At 38.5% G+C, this 17,898-nt stretch overlaps 1 protein-coding gene across 1 annotated transcript; it reads left to right on the top strand.

Moving 5' to 3' along the window:
* Positions 1 to 141: 141 nt before the first annotated feature.
* On the top strand, positions 142 to 17,050 carry ATP5PB (ATP synthase peripheral stalk-membrane subunit b). Its single transcript, NM_001038501.2, has 7 exons — positions 142 to 217; positions 397 to 433; positions 6,997 to 7,142; positions 9,978 to 10,141; positions 10,486 to 10,611; positions 14,018 to 14,197; positions 16,628 to 17,050. Exons 1-7 carry the CDS (start codon positions 178 to 180, stop codon positions 16,703 to 16,705), a joined length of 771 nt encoding a protein of 256 aa, NP_001033590.1. The 5' UTR covers positions 142 to 177; the 3' UTR covers positions 16,706 to 17,050.
* Positions 17,051 to 17,898: the final 848 nt, after the last annotated feature.

Below are 17,898 nucleotides of genomic sequence, written 5' to 3'. Positions count from 1 at the left end.
CCGCAACCGGCTCTCTGCTTCTTATCGCGAGGGGGAGAAAAGACCGGAAGTTGACGGAAAGGGCACGAAGTTCTCTTCTCGCGAGACTTCTGAGCGTCCATCTTGCTTCTGTCCCTGACAGATTCTTCTGTCGGGGTCACTGGGGCGGGAAGATTGCTGTGTGAACGCTACCTGACAATGCTGTCCCGGGTGGTACTTTCTGCCGCCGCCGCAGCAGGTGAGAGGTACACACCCTGGTCCTGGATAGCAGAGTGATCGTAAAACGAGGCGTCTGTGGTTGCTTGGAGCGGGTGGGAGGAAAGGGCGTGAAGAAAAGCGCAGTGAGACTTGGGGCCGAGGAAGAGACAAACCAGATTTCATCGTGACCTTGCTAACCTACGCTTTGTAATTTTGTAGCCCCCTCTCTGAAGAACGCAGCCCTCCTCGGTCCAGGGTAAGTGTGAGGGATGTAATATCTCCTTTGGTCCTTGCTTTATCACCTCATTTCACTTCTGGGTTAATCTGCCTTTAGCTTTAGGCCAGTAATTACCTTTGTTTTGGTTATATTGGAACGCTTAACGTCTCGTTTACGTGTGATCCTGTAACTGCCTGAAACACCATTGTATCATCTAATAGTAGAGGTTAAGAGAAAAAGTAATGTGTTCTAACTAAACTGTTTAGAAACTGCTTTTGGTGTCTCCTAAGCCCCGCCCCTCTCCCTTGTGACCTTCAGCTAGACAGAGCTGCCGCAGCCTGTATCGGGGTTACTAGATTGCATACCCAAGGGCAAGTTTTGTTAAATAAAAAAATGAAACGTGTAGTTTTTAATCTGTCTCCCAGATTCCAAATTTTACTGTCATATCAGAGAAATTATTCAGTGTTTCAGCAAATATTTATCTTGCACCTCCATAACCAAAGATAAATAAATGAGTATGGATAAGTACCTACCTTCACATAGCAGAGGAGATAGCTATGGAGTAGTTTACAATGAGGACTCCGAAGCTGAGAGTAAACTTGGCTCCTCTACTTAACAAGCTGTGGGACCTTAATTTCTCCATAGGCAAAATAGATATAATAGTACGTTATGGATTATGAGAATTAAGGGACGTTCCTGGGAACTCTAAAAACAGTGCTTGGTACATAATATGTGCTTATTATGTGCTTAATGTTAGAACCTGTTACTAATATTATGTCATAAAACGTGTCAGTTTTCTTTGTAATTTCTTTTTACTTCCGGACTTCATCCTAAATCTTGCAAAATTTGATAACAGTCCTGTGTCTTGAAAAGGTGGTTTAGGTTTATCTGTAGTTAAATAAAGTAAGACTCATTGGTTGCTTCCAACATTTCAAAGAAGAAAGATTCCATACAGACAGACAACTCTTTGTAGCATAGGTAATAAATACATGTATAAGATGTGAGGAACATCCTTTTTTTTCTCATTCACATTTCTCTAATGCGTTCATAAGGCACTTCTTTCTTCTTATATCCAGACTCTGACCATTCTTTCACTACCACTACTACTGGAGTGTGAACCACCATTACATTTCACCTAAGCTATTTCAGTTGTCTCCTATCTAGTCTCCTTGAATTTATATTCTTTTCCCATTACAGGCCATTCTCACAGGAGTCACAGGGATTATGTCCTTTCCCCACCCTTCCCTTGCAAGACCCTCCAGAGCTGCCTGTCCCACTTGAAATAAAATCCAAACTTAAAATAACCCAGAAGGTTCAACATGAGTTGACCCCATCCTACCTCTTGATTTGTCTTCTTACCTTCTGTTTTTAGCTCATTCTCAGCCATACTGATGTTCTTGCCATTCTTCCAAAAACTGCCAAGCTTATTGTTGCCTCAGGATCTTTATACTTGCTGATCTCTCTTTTCCCGGTCATTAGCTCAGATGTCACCTAATCTCTCCCAAAAAAGCCTCTCTCCCCACGACCCATTGCTCCTTAGCCCTTTCCCTTCCTAATTTACATGGAATTTACAGTTGTCTGAAATTGTGTGTGTGTGTGTATATACATTCTCACACTCCAAACCCCCACTAGAATGTCTAAGGCTGAGACTTTGCTTATTGTTATACTGTTGGTGCCTAACATAAGTAGAGAGTCTGTAAGTGTTTTGTTGAATGAATAAATGTTGGCCCACAGTTGGAGAAGCCTTTGTAAAGGATATATTTGAGATATTCTAAAGGCTGGTGGGTTTGGCAATCCTTAAGGGAAAGGCATACCAAGTTGAAGCAGCATCAGGCAGTCTTTTTTATTTTGAAAACTGTGCACGTTAAGTCTCTTCAGTCGTGTCTGACTCTGCAACCCCATGGACTGTAGCACACCAGGCTCTGTCCGTGGGATTGTCCAGGCAAGAATACTGGAGTCGGTTGCTGTTCCCTCCTTCAGGGGACCTTCCTGACCCAGGGATCACACCTAGGTCTCCTGCACTGCAGGCAGATTCATTACCATCTGAGCCACCAAAGAAAGCTGTCAGTTCAGTTCAGTTGCTCAGTCATGTCCGACTCTTTGCCATGGACTGCAGCACGCCAGGACTCCCTGTCCATCACCAACTCCCAGAGTTTACTCAAACTCATGTCTCGAGTCGGTGGTGCCATCCAACCATCTTGTTCTCTGTCATTCCCTTCTGCCCTCAATCTTTCCCAGCATCATGGTCTTTAAATGAGTCAGTTCTTTGCATCAGGTGGCCAAAGTATAGGAGTTTCAGCTTCAACATCAATCCTTCCATTGAATATTCAGGACTGATTTCCTTTAGGATGGAGTGGTTGGATCTCCATGCAGTCCAAGGGACTCTCAAGAGTCTTCTCCAACACCACAGTTTAAAAGCATCAATTCTTTGGCGCTCAGCTTTCTTTATAGTCCAACTCTCACATCCCTATATGACCACTGGAAAAACCATAACCTTGACTAGATGGACCTTTGTTGGCAAAGTAATGTCTCTGCTTTTTAATATGCTATCTAGGTTGATCATAACTTTTCTTCCAAGGAGCAAGCGTCTTTTAATTTCATGGCTACAATCACCATCTGCATGATTTTGGAGCCCAGAAAAATAAAGTCAGCCAATGTTTCCCCATCTATTTGCTGTGAAGTGATGGGACCAGATGTCATGATCTCAGCCTTCTGAATGTTGAGCTTTAAGCCAACTTTTTCACTCTCCTCTTTCACTTTCATCAAGAGGCTCTTTAGTTCTTCTTCACTTTCTGCCATAAATGTGGTGTCATCTGCATATCTGAGGTTATTGATATTTCTCCTGGCAATCTTGATTCCAGCTTGTGCTTCACCTAGACCAGCGTTTCTCATGATGTACTCTGCATAGAAGTTAAATAAGCAGGGTGACAATATACAGCCTTGACTTACTCCTTTTCCTATTTGGAACCAGTCTGTTGTTCCATGTCCAGTTCTAACTGTTGCTTCCTGACCTGCATACAAATTTCTCAAGAGGCAGATCAGGTGGTCTGGTATTCCCATCTCCTTCAAAATTTTCCACAGTTTGTGGTGATCCACACAGTCAAAGGCTTTGGCATAGTCAATAAAACAGAAATAGATGTTTTTCTGGAATTCTCTTGCTTTTTCAACGATCCAGCAGATGTTGGCAGTTTGATCTTTGTTCCTTTTCTAAAACCAGGTTGAACATGTGGGAAAGCTGTAAGTAGTTGCATATGGCTGGAAAGTAGGAGAATGAATGAAGAGGAGGCTATAGAACTTAACAGGTGCTGAATCATGTATACTGTATTAAGTACTTTGTTTACTATGGCCAGAAGAGAGCCTGTTGGAGAGTTTTAAAGTCACATTTGTATTTTAAAAACTTTAAAAGCAGCAGTGAGGGACTGGGTTGAAGGGGTATTTGAAGAGAAGCCAAGAGACCAGGTTTTGATTGTTAGCTTTCTTAGGCAAGAGTAGCTGAGGGCTTGAACTAAGGCAGCCAGTTAGGGAGAGGATTTGTGTCCAACTATTGTGAAGTCAAGTGGGCCTTAGGAAGCATCACTATGAACAAAGCTACTGGAGATGATGGAATTCCAGTTGAGCTATTTCCAATCCTGAAAGATGACGCTGTGAAAGTGCTGCACTCAATATGCCAGCAAATTTGGAATACTCAGCAGTGGCCACAGGACTGGAAAAGGTCAGTTTTCATTCCAGTCCCAAAGAAAGGCAATGGCAAAGACACTCAAACTACCACACAATTGCACTCATCTCACATGCTAGTAAAGTAATGCTCAAAATTCTCCAAGCCAGGCTTTAACAATACATGAACCATGAACTTCCAGATGTTCAAGCTGGATTTAGAAAAGGCAGAGGAACCAGAGATCAAATTGCCAACATTGGTGGATCATCAAAAAAGCAAGAGAGTTCCAGAAAAACGTCTGTTTCTGCTTTATTGACTAAAGCCTTTGACTGTGTGGATCACAATAAACTGTGGAAAATTCTGAAAGAGATGGGCATACCAGACCACCTGACCTGCCTCTTGAGAAACCTGTATGCAGGTCAGGAAGCAACAGTTAGAACTGGACATGGAACAACAGACTGGTTCCAAATAGGAAAAGGAGTACGTCAAGGCTGTATATTGTCACCCTGCTTATTTAACTTCTATGCAGAGTACATCATGAGAAACGCTGGGCTGGAAGAAGCACAAGCTGGACTCAAGATTGCCAGGAGAAATATCAATAACCTCAGATATGCAGATGACACCACCCTTATGGCAGAAAGTGAAGAAGAACTAAAGAGCCTCTTGATGAAAGTGAAAGAGGACAGTGAAAAAGTTGGCTTAAAGCTCAACATTCAGAAAACGAAGATCATGGCATCTGGTCCCATCACTTCATGGGAGATAGATGGGGAAACTGTGGAAACAGTGTCAGACTTTATTTTTTGGGGCTCCAAAATCACTGCAGATGGTGATTGCAGCCATGAAATTAAAAGACGCTTACTCCTTGGAAGAAAAGTTATAACTAACCTAGACAGCATATTAAAAAGCAGAGACATTACTTTGCCAACAAAGGTCCGTCTAGTCAAGGCTATGGTTTTTCCAGTGGTCATGTATGGATGTGAGAGTTGAACTATAAAGAAAGCTGAGCACCGAAGAATTGATGCTTTTGAACTGTGGTGATGGAGAAGACTCTTGAGAGTCCCTTGGACTGCAAGGAGATCCAACCAGTCCATCCTAAAAGAGATCAGTCCTGGGTGTTCAATGGAAGGACTAATGTTGAAGTTGAAGCTCCGGTACTTTGGCCATCTGATGCAAAGAGCTGACTCATTTGAAAAGACCCTGATGCTGGGAATGATTGAGAGCAGGAGGAGAAGGGGACGACAGAGGATGAGATGTTTGGATGGCATCACCGACTCGATGGACATGGATTTGGATAGACTCCAGGAGCTGGTGATGGACAGGGAGACCTGATGTTTTGTGGTTCATGGGGTCACAAAGAGTCGGACATGACTGAGCAACTGAACTGAACTGAATTGAAAGCAAGTTCTTTTTTAAAAAAATTATTTATTTTTAAATGAAACAAAAGATGAATATTTTAATGATAAAAGGTAAAATTCACAATAAAGCAAGTTCTTTAGTGCTGTAATTTAAATCTGTACTCAGCCGGGGGCAGTTTTGTTCTCCAGGGGACTTGTGACAGTGTCTAGGGATGTGTTTGGTTGTCAGCACTGGGTAGGAGGAAGGATGCTACTGGCACCTGGCATATAAAGGATGCTGCTAATTACAGTGCACAGAACAGCTCTCCACGCAAAGAATTGTCAGTTGTCCAAAATGTTGATAATGCTGAGGTTGAGAAACCCTGATTTTCCTAAGAATCTCGAGCATGACTCTAGGATTCCAAAAGTCAGTATGGTAGCTCATAATACATTAGGAAGCAGCAATAATATTTGGAAGACAAGCAATGAACCATAGTCTGTGAAATAATATAAACTCTTACATTGCAAGGAGTCGAGATAGAATGGGGAGGTGAGGAACAAAATCATACTGATAATCTGAAAGAGACTAAACTTGACAGCAGATATGAAAAGACTGGAGGATATTATTTCATCAGAATCTTAATAAGACACCAGTATGCTATAACTGTTAATCTTAAGTTACTTTAAGACCGGAATAGTTGGCAAATTCATGATAACAGTACAGTAGTTAAAACCCAATAATAGCAATAGCAAGTTCTCAGTATGTGTTTGTAGAATGAATGGATTGGTCAAGCTGTACTTAGAGTATCATGTTCAGTTCTGTATACTTCATTTTTTTAAACAAAATCAGATTGCTGCTTGTAATGGACAATCAGGTTTGTGAAGGAACTGAGATGTTTATTTAACCCAGATACATGGGTGTTATCTTACAAAATAAATGAATAAAATTAGAACTAATCAATAGAAGTTTTAAGGATGTACGTAGCAGTTCAAAGGATGAACATAGAGATATCCAACACTGCAAAAGCCTGTTTCACTTAGTGGTTGTTTAGCACCCCGTCACAGAATATTCAGAATGGTCAAAGTTCTTGCCATCAGGGAGCTCACAACACGGTAGCTATGTAATAACTAACCATTTACATAAAACTTAACATATGCTGAGCACCATTCAATATACTTTACTTTTTTAACTCAGTTAATCCTCACAACAACCTTCTAAGGTCATATTCTTTGTTTTACTTTACTTAGAGAAATCACAGATTACAAAAGTGTAAATTAGAATTTGAACCCAAATAGCCTGGCTGCAGAGTCTGTGTTCTTACATATTTTAGTGCTGGTAATAGATGTGTAAGGTGCTAGACAGATTATCTATGAGATTTAACAGAGGAATTCTAGTATTAGGTAGAAGATTACATAAAGCTTTAAGTAAGTTGTTTCCCCTTGTCACAGCTAATTATTGGACCCTGGCCGTCCTGTTCTTGGTTTGTTCTCTCTCCATCAGGACAGTGGGAAACTACCTTAATCCTCATCCCTATCCATTCTTTCTACAATTGTTCATATGTTGTGTTCTCTTTAAAGAATAAGCTTTAAACTTGTATAATTCCTACCTATAGGGTATTGCAGGCAACGAGGATCTTTCACACAGGGCAGCCAAGTCTTGCCCCTGTACCACCTCTTCCTGAACATGGAGGAAAAGTTCGTTTTGGGCTGATCCCTGAGGAATTCTTCCAGTTCCTTTATCCTAAAACTGGTGTAACAGGTGAGCATTTGCCCAGTGTTTGATAGTATGTTTGGATGCTCTGGTTTATGTTAATCTAGAATTTATAGTGGCTTCTTACCTTTTCCACATACACCAGAAAAATCAAGTCAGCTGTTTTCAAAAGTAGAGTGTGGGAGTGATTCAGTGTAACAATTGATTTGATTGCTTTAACTTGTCTTTGGAGTAATTTTGCTGGGGATTTTAACTTGATTTTATAGCATTGTCTCTATTTGTTGATACACCAAATTTATTGAATGCCTGCCCTATCCTAGGCACTGTTCTAGGCATACAGTGGTGAACTAAAGTGCCTGCCATCATGGAACATTCTTTTGTAGGATAAACAATAAAGAAATGAGAGTAACTGGGGAATTTTTGGCAATCCGGTGGTTAGAACTCGTGCTTTCACAGCAGGGGCCCAGTTTCAATCCCTGATTGGACAACTAAGATCCCTCAAGCCATGTGGAGTGCCCCCCCCCCCCCCAAAAAAAAGAATAACCATAAAATATACATTTCAGATGGAAAGAACTATGGATAAAAATAAAGCCAGGTAAGGCAATAGAGACTATGTACTGTATGTATAATTGTGTGTGTGATTATGAAAAAAGAACTGGACCGGACTTACCAGTTTTTTCCTTTTAAAAAGGTCTAAACTGTCCTGAAATCTTTCATTTTTGTAACGCCATATGCTTTCACTTTATTTAATCCGTAAAACAGTTCTATGAAGACATTTTTATTACCCAGAAGAACTAGAAGACAACTTGCTGAGGTTTATTCTCTCTTTAGTGACTGAGTAGTACTTAAACATGGGTCCTCCAGTTCAGTTTAGTGTACTTTTATTATACATGCTGCTTCTCTTGCTGTATCCAAATATAGCTATGACTGTGAAACACTGGATATCAAAGATTTTTTTTTTAATCTCTCCAAGGAATGACGTAAAATAGCTTTTCCATAATTAAAATTGTGAGAAACATCAGATCTCCATAGGTGATAAAAATGCTACATGTGATGGGCCTTTTTTTTTTTTTTAATAAATTCACATTTAAAATGTATACACTGAAGACAGGTGTTTTTTTTAAGTGAACTGTGTAAACTTTGTGTGGGAAACTGGGTAAAACACATTTGAGAATGTAACCCTTTTATTCTTATAGTATGTCCTAACATCCTTTGGTACTTGTATTGCATAGAAACACTGTAAACTGCTTCCCCTAAAGACCTGTCTTAAATCCTGCATAGCATCTTGTGAGTCACAGAGGAAAATCCTAAAAGGTACATGATGGTTTGTATCCTTTCAGAATTCATGACCTGGTTAAAGAAAAAGATGGCCATAATAGAAGCCTTATAATAAGGTACTACAGGAAGTGAAAGTCCTGTTACTTAGGTCTTTTACTTATATGTTGCTTTATAATTGTGTCTCTTTTGTTTTAATTGTTTATTACCAGTGTCAGATTCACATTGAGTAAATCGGCAAGAGTGGATAAATTTTATTCTGACCAGTGTCCCCCACTTAATAAATAGTGTATTTTGCTACACAAATTATTCTCAAAGTAACTTGACATTTTTATAAACTACTTCCCGTTTGTTAAGCAGTTGTACTAGACACTATATACATTGTTTTTCAGTTACATCAATTCTGTGAAGAAGGTACTATTCCCACTTGACAGTTCAGGAAACTAAGCTCAGAGATCTTCTGTATTGTCCAGCGTTGCTAAATTGCAAAGTCAGATTTCCCTAAGTCCAGATTATCGTCCTTTCAGTTGTACCTTACTGGTTCTCATATAGGCTTTGATCTTTGAATCTGATTATTTCAAATCATTATTAACTTTGCTTAACTGGATACATGTATATATATGGCCTATTCCCTTCTCTGTTCACTTGAAACTATTACACTGTTGTAAATTGACAATCAGTTCAGTTCAGTCTCTCAGTCGTGTCCAACTCTTTGCGACCCCATGAATCGCAGCACGCAAGGCCTCCCTGTCTATCACCAGCTCCTGGAGTTCACTCAAACTCATGTCCATTGAGTCAGTGATGCCATCCAGCCATCTCATCCTCTGTCGTCCCCTTCTCCTCCTGCCCCCAATCCCTCCCAGCATCAGAGTCTTTTCCAGTGAGTCAACTCTTCGCATGAGGTGGCCAAAGTACTGGAGTTTCAGCTTTAGCATCAGGCCTTCCAATGAACACCCAGGACTGATCTCCTTTAGAATGGACTGGTTGGATCTCCTTGCAGTCCAAGGGACTCTCAAGAGTCTTCTCCAGCACCACAGTTCAAAAGCATCAATTCTTCGGCACTCAGTTTTCTTCACAGTCCAACTCTCATCCATACATGACCACTGGAAAAACCATAGCCTTGACTAGATGGACCTTTGTTGGCAAAGTAATATCTCTGCTTTTCAATATGCTATCTAGGTTGGTCATAACTTTTCTTCCAAGGAGTAAGCGTCTTTTAATTTCATGGCTTCAGTCACCATCTGCAGTGATTTTGGAGCCCAAAAAAATAAAGTCTGACACTGTTTCCACTGTTTCCCCATCCATTTCCCATGAAGTGATGGGACCAGATGCCATGATCTTAGTTTTCTGAATGTTGAGCTAAGTTTAAGCCAACTTTTTCACTCTCCTTTCACTTTCATCAAGAGGCTTTTTAGTTCCTCTTCACTTTCTGCCATAAGGATGGTGTTATCTGCATATCTGAGGGTATTGATATTTCTCCCAGCAATCTTGATTCCAGCTTGTGCTTCTTCCTATACCCCAATACAAAATAAAAAGTTTTAAAAAAGAATAAAATAGGAAAAAAAATTATAGCATATCTATCATAAAATAACTTTTTCTTCCTTTTAGGACCCTATGTGCTTGGAACTGGGCTTATCTTATATTTACTCTCCAAAGAAATATACGTGATAACTCCAGAGACCTTCTCTGCCATATCAACAATAGGGTTCCTTGTCTATATAGTTAAAAAATATGGTGCTTCTGTTGGGGAATTTGCTGATAAACTCAATGAGGTAAGACCCATAAATCTTATTTCCTGTTTTAGACAGTACTAGAAACATCAAAGATATCAAGTGATAGGAACAAAGGATATAAAAATGAATCTAATTATAATGATTTCAATATAAATGTTAATTACTAATTTGAGATAAATTTTTTAAAACTACCAGACTTTCTCCAGCTTTTCCGTTGTTTTGTTCTTTCAGCAAGATACTGCATAGCTACTGTGAGCAACTCTTGTTAAGTATTTGTGCAGTTCTTGTGTGTGGGTATTTTCACATGTGAAGAAGTATAAAGTGAATCTTTTTATTACCCTAGATACCTTCACTGATCTTTGTTGTAAATATCATAATTGCAGCAAAAAATTGCCCAACTGGAAGAGGTGAAACAGGCGTCCATCAAACAAATCCAGGATGCTATTGATATGGAGAAGTCACAGCAGGCACTGGTTCAAAAGCGCCATTACCTTTTTGATGTTCAAAGGGTAGGTTTCAGAACTTTCTCAGAGGAGTGAAATTACTCATTTGTGTATATTTAAAACAAAAATTTACAATCATATGAAGGTTGTATAGTTTGAGCATATTTTACTTGGAAAAAGGAGTATTTGGGTGGGGATTGACTGTTAAAGCTATTTAGATATCTACGACTCCTCAAGTGGATAAATAATTAGAATTATTACTCTAAAACTAGAGAGAATAAAAAGTATAAAAGAACATATTTTTAAATCCACACAGAAAGCCAGTTTAAAAATGACATTCACTGTAAAATACAGTAGGTAAAATACATGCTATGCATTTCAAACATGCATGTTATAAGAAAGTCTTAAAATAGGATCCCTAAAGATACTTGGCACATTATGTTTGAAATCCTCAGAAATCTATTCATGCATAGGTTACAGCCGGAGAATTCTTCCTGCATCATAACTAATATGTCACACAAAACCTGGCTTTTGAACATGTAGCTTTTTGTAAGAATCAAATGATAGTGATTAAAATTTTTATTTATTCATGAAATACTTAATAGATATATTTTAAGTGTGGACACTGGTCAAGGCAGGGTGCTAGGATTACAGCAGAGAACAAAACCAAGTCTGCTTTCTTGGTGCCTATTTAGCCAAGGGTTGAGAGAAGGAAAAGAAAAAAATAGTAATAAGCAGATATGAATGTCAACTTGTGTGAAGTACCTGTAGAATAATGAACTTATGTTAAAGGAAAAGAAATTTTAGAAGGAGGGAGTTAACTGTTTTGTTCAGCAGTTTAGAAAAGCTTCTGATGTGATATTTGAACCTGATGTCTGAGGAAATAGTATTGCAGACAGAGGGAAGAACAATCACAAGGGCCCTAACCCTGGAAGCTTACTTGATATAGACAAAGGAAAGTAAGAAGGCCAACGTAGCTGAAGTAGAATGGGTGAGGATGAAGGTAAGAGGAAGCAAGGCAGAGAGTGGCCAAGGGCTGGATCATATGAAGTCTCATAGGCTTCTGTGAGAACTTTGACTTGTACTTAGGATGAGAGAAAGTCATTGAATCTTTTAGGCAGAGGAGTGATATGATCTCACTGATGTTTTAAAGAGTCACTCTGATGGCCTTGTTGTAAATAGCCTTCAGTCTTGCGTGTGTTGGTTTGAAATGCCTGTGAATTAGCCAAATAAGAGTTATTAGATACAAGAGTCTGGAATCACCGGGGAGAATTTGGAAATCATGAGCTTACAAGTGGCACTTAACAGCTGTAAGACCAGAACAAGAAGGAAAATAACTGGTGGAAACAAGGATTAATTTGTAGTTGCCCTGCTTAATGGTCAAGTAATAAAGGGCCTAAGAATTTGGCATCGGATTTAGCAGTATGAAGGTTGGAGACCTTGGTTAAGGGCTGTTTTAGTGAAGTGGTTGGAATAAATTAAAGGAAAAAAATGGAAGAGGAGAATTGGAGTCTGGGTGTAAATCACTGTCAGAATTGTGAAGGAGTTAGAATATTGTTGGGCAAAGAAATTAGTAGCTCGGAGGAGAGGATTTAGTAACCAAAAGATTTTTTAAACGATAGAAAGTATAATTACATGTTAGGATCTGATAGAAATTAGTAGAGAGAAAATTTGATGCAAGAAAGGGGTATGCATAGGGAGGAATTTGCTAGAGCAGTGTCCTTCGGTAGGGCTAGAGGGCTTGGCGTACGCAGGTGGAAGGGTTGGCTTCAGGAGCATCAGCAGTTCCATAGTTAAAGGAAGGCAAAGTATGTATGGGTTGAGGTAGATTAGCTGATAGAGTGGTACAAGTTTGTGAAGTTCTTTGTTTCCTTTTTCTCAGTGAAATAGGAAGTTAGGTCATTTGCTGAACAGGAAAGTAGTCAAGGCAGTATTTGAGATTTGAGGAGAAAGAAGATAGGGCCTACTTGAGCTTAATATCTCAAACCTTTATACTTAACAGGGAGATGTATAAAGATTCTCATTACAGGCTAGAAAATGACAATATCCCTGTTGCTTTATTGATTATTATTCTGGATACAGTAGCTAATATTAGAGAAGAAAAAGAAATAAGAGGTATAAAAACTAGAAATGAAACCTTAAGAAAAAGACAACATGAAAAACAATACAATACCTTTGGAAAGACAAGATGTTTCCAATAAGACAACAAAATCCAGAAACTTGGGTAGTGATGGATGTTAACTAAACTCATTCTGGTGATCCTTTCACAATATATACAAATACCAAATCATTGTGTTTGTGTACCTGAAATTAATATAATATTGTATATCAATTATACCTCAGTTTTCAAAAACCCAGGAAACTATAGGAGGAAAAATTGTTAAGTTAATCTCATTTTTAAAAATTTAAATTTTGCATGTAGAAATTACCATAAACCAAAGTTAGAGATAAAAGGACACTTGCATTCCATGTGATACAAAAGGGTAGTTACCTTAGGATAGACCAACATTCCAGTAGAAAACTAGGCATAGGACATGAACAATTTATAAAGATATAAGTAAATGTAAATGACTTATAAGTATATAAATTTTCTCCTTATATAACAACAATTAAAATTGATCATTTTTTTCTGCCTATCAGAATAGCAGAAAGTAAAGGTTTTATAAACACTGTTGATCAGGCTGTTTGTGTTGCTGATGAAAGAATGGAGCAGTACAACTTTTCTGTAGAATTTGACAATGTTAATCACAATTTAAAATGGATCTTTAAGAGCATGGGTTTTGTAGCCTGACCCCTCATATTCAGGCCTTGGCTTCATAATTCAATGACCCTGTAACGTTAGACAGATTCCTTGGTTTCTGCCTCAGTTTTCCTCACTGTAAAATGAATATAGTAACTATCCTATGGTGTGATTTTAAGATTTAATTGAATTGACACAGTGTTTAGAAGATAGTAGATACTCAACAGATGTTAGCTATTATTTAACCCAGCAGATATTCAGACATAAATGCAAAGATGTAAACTGCAATATGTAGTTGAAAGAATTAGAAGCAACCTAATCTGTTAATAGAGCTTAGTTAAATAAATTATGTGTTGTGAGACACAAAAATAGTAGAATCCAATATAAGTTTTAAAACTGAGATGGGTCTATATGTCATAACCAGTAAAAGTGATGTTTATGTGTGTACAATATGTATGTTTGTTGGGAGAAAATACAAGAAATATAGGAAGATGATAGCCTATGAGGGGGCTGGAGAGGGCTTAATTTTTTACGTATATACTTTTAAATATATTTTTACTATATGCTGTTAGATTTTCTTTTAACCCAATAGATGTATTACCTGTTCATATTAAACAAATGAACTTTGCATAAAATACAGTTAAGTGGTAGCTGTTCTAAGAGGCAGAATCCTCAGAATGGAAGTAATCCTTTGTGCAAGCAATTTTTCATCACTTCTTAATTTTGCTTCAGAATAACATTGCTATGGCCTTGGAGGTTACTTACCGGGAACGGCTGCATAGAGTATACAGGGAGGTAAAGAATCGCCTGGACTATCACATCTCTGTGCAGAATATGATGCGTCAGAAGGAACAAGAGCACATGATAAACTGGGTGGAGAAGCGTGTGGTGCAGAGCATCTCTGCACAGCAGGTACATGATGTTTCAAAGCTTCTGGAGTTGTATTGATAACTCTGATAGTATAGGGATAGCTGGCAGGGAGTCTTTAGCCTAGCAATAATGGGATAGCCCTGGTTCGTTTTTCTGGTTAGTGGTAACCTAGAAAGTGCTGCACAACTGCCATGGTAGGTTTCCTCCTTCCTCAGAGTTTGGTTACCAAAGAATTCTCACTCATAGTGGAAAGATCATTGAGAACACTTGTTATGGCCCACTTATGTTCAGGTTCCATCATCTGGGAAACATTAACCAACATCAGTTCAGTTCAATCGCTCAGTCATGTCCGACTCTTTGCGACCCCATGAATCACAGCACGCCAGGCCTCCCTGTCCGTCACCAACTCCCGGAGTTCACTCAGACTCACATCCATCGAGTCGGTGATACCATCCAGCCATCTCATCCTCTGTCGTCCCTTTCTCCTCCTGCCCCCAATCCCTCCCAGCATCAGAGTCTTTTCCAGTGAGATGGCCAAAGTACTGGAGCTTCAGCTTTAGCATCAGGCCTTCCAATCAACACCCAGGACTGATCTCCTTTAGGATGGACTGGTTGAATCTCCTTGCAGTCCAAGGGACTCTCAAGAGTCTTCTCCAGCACCACAGTTCAAAAGCATCAATTTTTCGGCACTCAGCTTTCTTCACAGTCCAACTCTCAACATCCATACATGAGCACTGGAAAAACCATAGCCTTGACTAGATGGACCTTTGTTGGCAAAGTAATATCTCTGCTTTTCAATATGCTATCTAGGTTGGTCTTAACTTTTCTTCCAAGGAGCAAGCATCTTTTAATTTCATGGCTTCAGTCACCATCTGCAGTGATTTTGGAGCCCAAAAAAATAAAGTCAGCCAATGTTTCCACTGTCTCCCCATCCATTTCCCATGAAGTGATGGGACCAAATGCCATGGTCTTAGTTTTCTGAATGTTGAGCTTTAAGCCAACTTTTTCATTCTCCTCTTTGACTTTCATCAAGAGGCTTTTTAGTTCTTCTTCACTTTCTGCCATAAGGGTGGTGTCATCTGCATATCTGACCAACATACTTCTCTGTGAAACAAAAACTGGGCAAGTCTATTTCTGAGCCTCTTCCATTTTCTAATTCTGTGATGTCCATTCCATTTCCTCTCCTCAGCTGCTAAATTCATTGAACTTTAACAGAATGTTTTCTATTTTCATCTATTTATTTATTTTTATTTACTTGTTTATCACTTGATTTCTTCTTTCCCAAATAAAGAGTATACTTAGGCATTTCTGGTCACTTTCAGCATAACCATGCAGGGCTGGAGAAAAACAGGGTCTATCAATATTTGATGAATTGGTTTTTTAAATTACATGTTTTTATATAGAAGTGATATACTTGTTTAAGAAATTTGGAAAGTACAAAAGAGACAAGAATTATTTTTATTCTTAACATTGTTTATTACTAATGTTTGTTAGGTTGGTCCTTTTCAAGCAACTATTAGCTGTAAAATATAACATCAGTGGCACATGATTACAGGATTATCTAGCTTCAACCTCTAGACAGGTTTCACTCATAAAAGCTATGAGCCAGGGCACTTTACTCCCTGGTTTTGCTTTATTAAATAATTGATTATCCCCTTTGTAAAGCTGGAATCAAGATTGTTGGGCGAAATATCAGTAACTTCAGATATACAGATGACACCACCCTTATGGCAGAAAACAAGGAACTAAAGAGCCTCTTGATGAAAGTGAAAGAGGAGAGTGAAAAAGTTGGCTTAAAACTCAACATTCATAAAACGAAGATCATGGCATCCGGTCCCATCACTTCATGGCAAATAGACAGGGAAGCAATGAAAACAGTGACAGACTTTATTTTCCTGGGCTCCAAAATCACCTCAGATGGTGACTATAGCCATGAAATTAAAAGACGTTTGCTCCTTGAAAGAAAAGCAATGACAAACCTAGACAGCATATTAAAAAACAAAGACATTACTTTGCCAACAAAGGTCCGTATAGTCAAAGCTATTGTTTTTCCAGTAGTTATGTATGGATGTGAGAGTTGGACTATAAAAGAAGCTGAGCGCCGAAGAATTGATGATTTTGAACTGTGATGTTGGAGAATCCAACTCTTGAGAGTCCCTTGGACTGCAAAGAGACCAAACCAGTCAATCCTAAAGGAAATCTGTCCTGATTATTCCTTGTAAGGACTGAAGCTGAAGCCCCAGTATTTTGGCCACCTGATGCAAAGACCTGATTCATTAGAAAAGACCCTGATGTTGGGAAAGATTGAAGGCAGGAGGTGAAGGGGACGACAGAGGATGATCTTTAAGCCAGTAATTCATCTTGAGATTCTTTAGTAACCTTAGTATCTTATAGGAGGTATCTTTTAGAATGACTGTTATTAGACAAGGTGATTAGACAAGGTCTAACCAGCTTTCTCTTGCCTTATCACAGGAGAAGGAAACAATCGCCAAGTGCATTGCAGATCTAAAGCTGCTCTCAAAGAAGGCTCAAGCTCAGCCAGTTATGTAAACACATCTATCCCTATTAAGACAGCTAGAAACAGTTGACTGACTAAATGGAAACCGGTCAATGTGATAAAATCTTTCTGTATTGCTATCTACTGAAGTTACAGTTTACCTTTCCTATAAATGAAAAGTTTTGAGTCTGATACAAGGAAAGAATTGAAACAATCTGTTGGCCAGTAAGATCTTTCTCTAATTCATCTTGCTGTACATTTTGAGTTGTCCTGTGACCACTTTTAAATAAGCATTTTCTTTGAATAAAATTTGGTACCTGGCTAAAAATTGTCAAAGTTATAGTTTAAATTTGTAATTAATTCAGCCATCTTAACAATAAAGTGACAATTGAAACAAAGTTTTTCAAGATGCATAATTTTCTGAAATACTATTTCAACATTTATTGGTAAAAATTAAAGATGTCACTGAACTGATAATCTTATTTATATAATTATTAATGGTAAGCTATTTCTTGCTGCTAGGTTATGGGGAATCTAAAGCTTTTCAATATTCTTAAAATGGCTAAAGGAAATCATATATCATTGACTTTATTTTTGCTTTAGTAGTATTTCTGTAGAAAATACTATGGGCTCAAATGTGTCATAAAATTACTCTCAAGAATCCAACAGATAGAAAATTCTGCCTTTCCATAGCTTTGTCTGCATTTAATTCTCATACTTTTATAAGGATTTACTTGTGAACAAATGGATAAAACAATCATTTAGGTCAGTATTGATGACTAATATATTCATCTTCTATAGAAATCAGATTGACATCATTATTAAGATGTTGCGTAAAGGAGAGTTTACTAGGGTCAGTAGGTATTCCAAATTATTCATTAAACGAAAAATTGCTAAGCACTATCCTACAATGGTCACACAGAGATAAAAAGTTCCTACCGCAAGGTATTAATCTGCTGGACAGGCAGAATATATGATACGGTACAGATTTTAGTACAAAATGTTTTGAGCGTCCCATTTCAGGTAGTCTAAATAGCCTCATCGCTTCACTTGTGTATAACTATCAGTCAGAAGCACAGCTACTAGGACATGTGTTTATATTTAAGAGATTTGACTTTATGCTCTCGTGGGAGCTGGTTAAGCAGTCTCTGTAAGCTCTTAATCTTTGTTTCTAATGAAGGAGCTTGACATGCATGGAGCGGGCATTTAAGAAGGGAAGATAGATGTGAAGTGGGAGAGGGTAGGA

The sequence above is a fragment of the Bos taurus genome, chromosome 3 (assembly GCF_002263795.3).
Source record: "Bos taurus isolate L1 Dominette 01449 registration number 42190680 breed Hereford chromosome 3, ARS-UCD2.0, whole genome shotgun sequence".
NCBI lineage: Eukaryota > Metazoa > Chordata > Mammalia > Artiodactyla > Bovidae > Bos > Bos taurus.
Note: the sequence above shows the minus strand (reverse complement) of the source record. Positions and strands in the feature narration are given on the sequence as shown.

Bases quoted from the DNA above. Each gene is read 5' to 3' on its own strand.
- ATP5PB (NM_001038501.2), top strand. From the start codon at position 178: ATGCTGTCCCGGGTGGTACTTTCTGCCGCCGCCGCAGCAG. The intron at 218-396 runs GTGAGAGGTACA...GTAATTTTGTAG, and splicing joins TTCTGCCGCCGCCGCAGCAG to CCCCCTCTCTGAAGAACGCA. The intron at 434-6,996 runs GTAAGTGTGAGG...TCCTACCTATAG, and splicing joins GCAGCCCTCCTCGGTCCAGG to GGTATTGCAGGCAACGAGGA.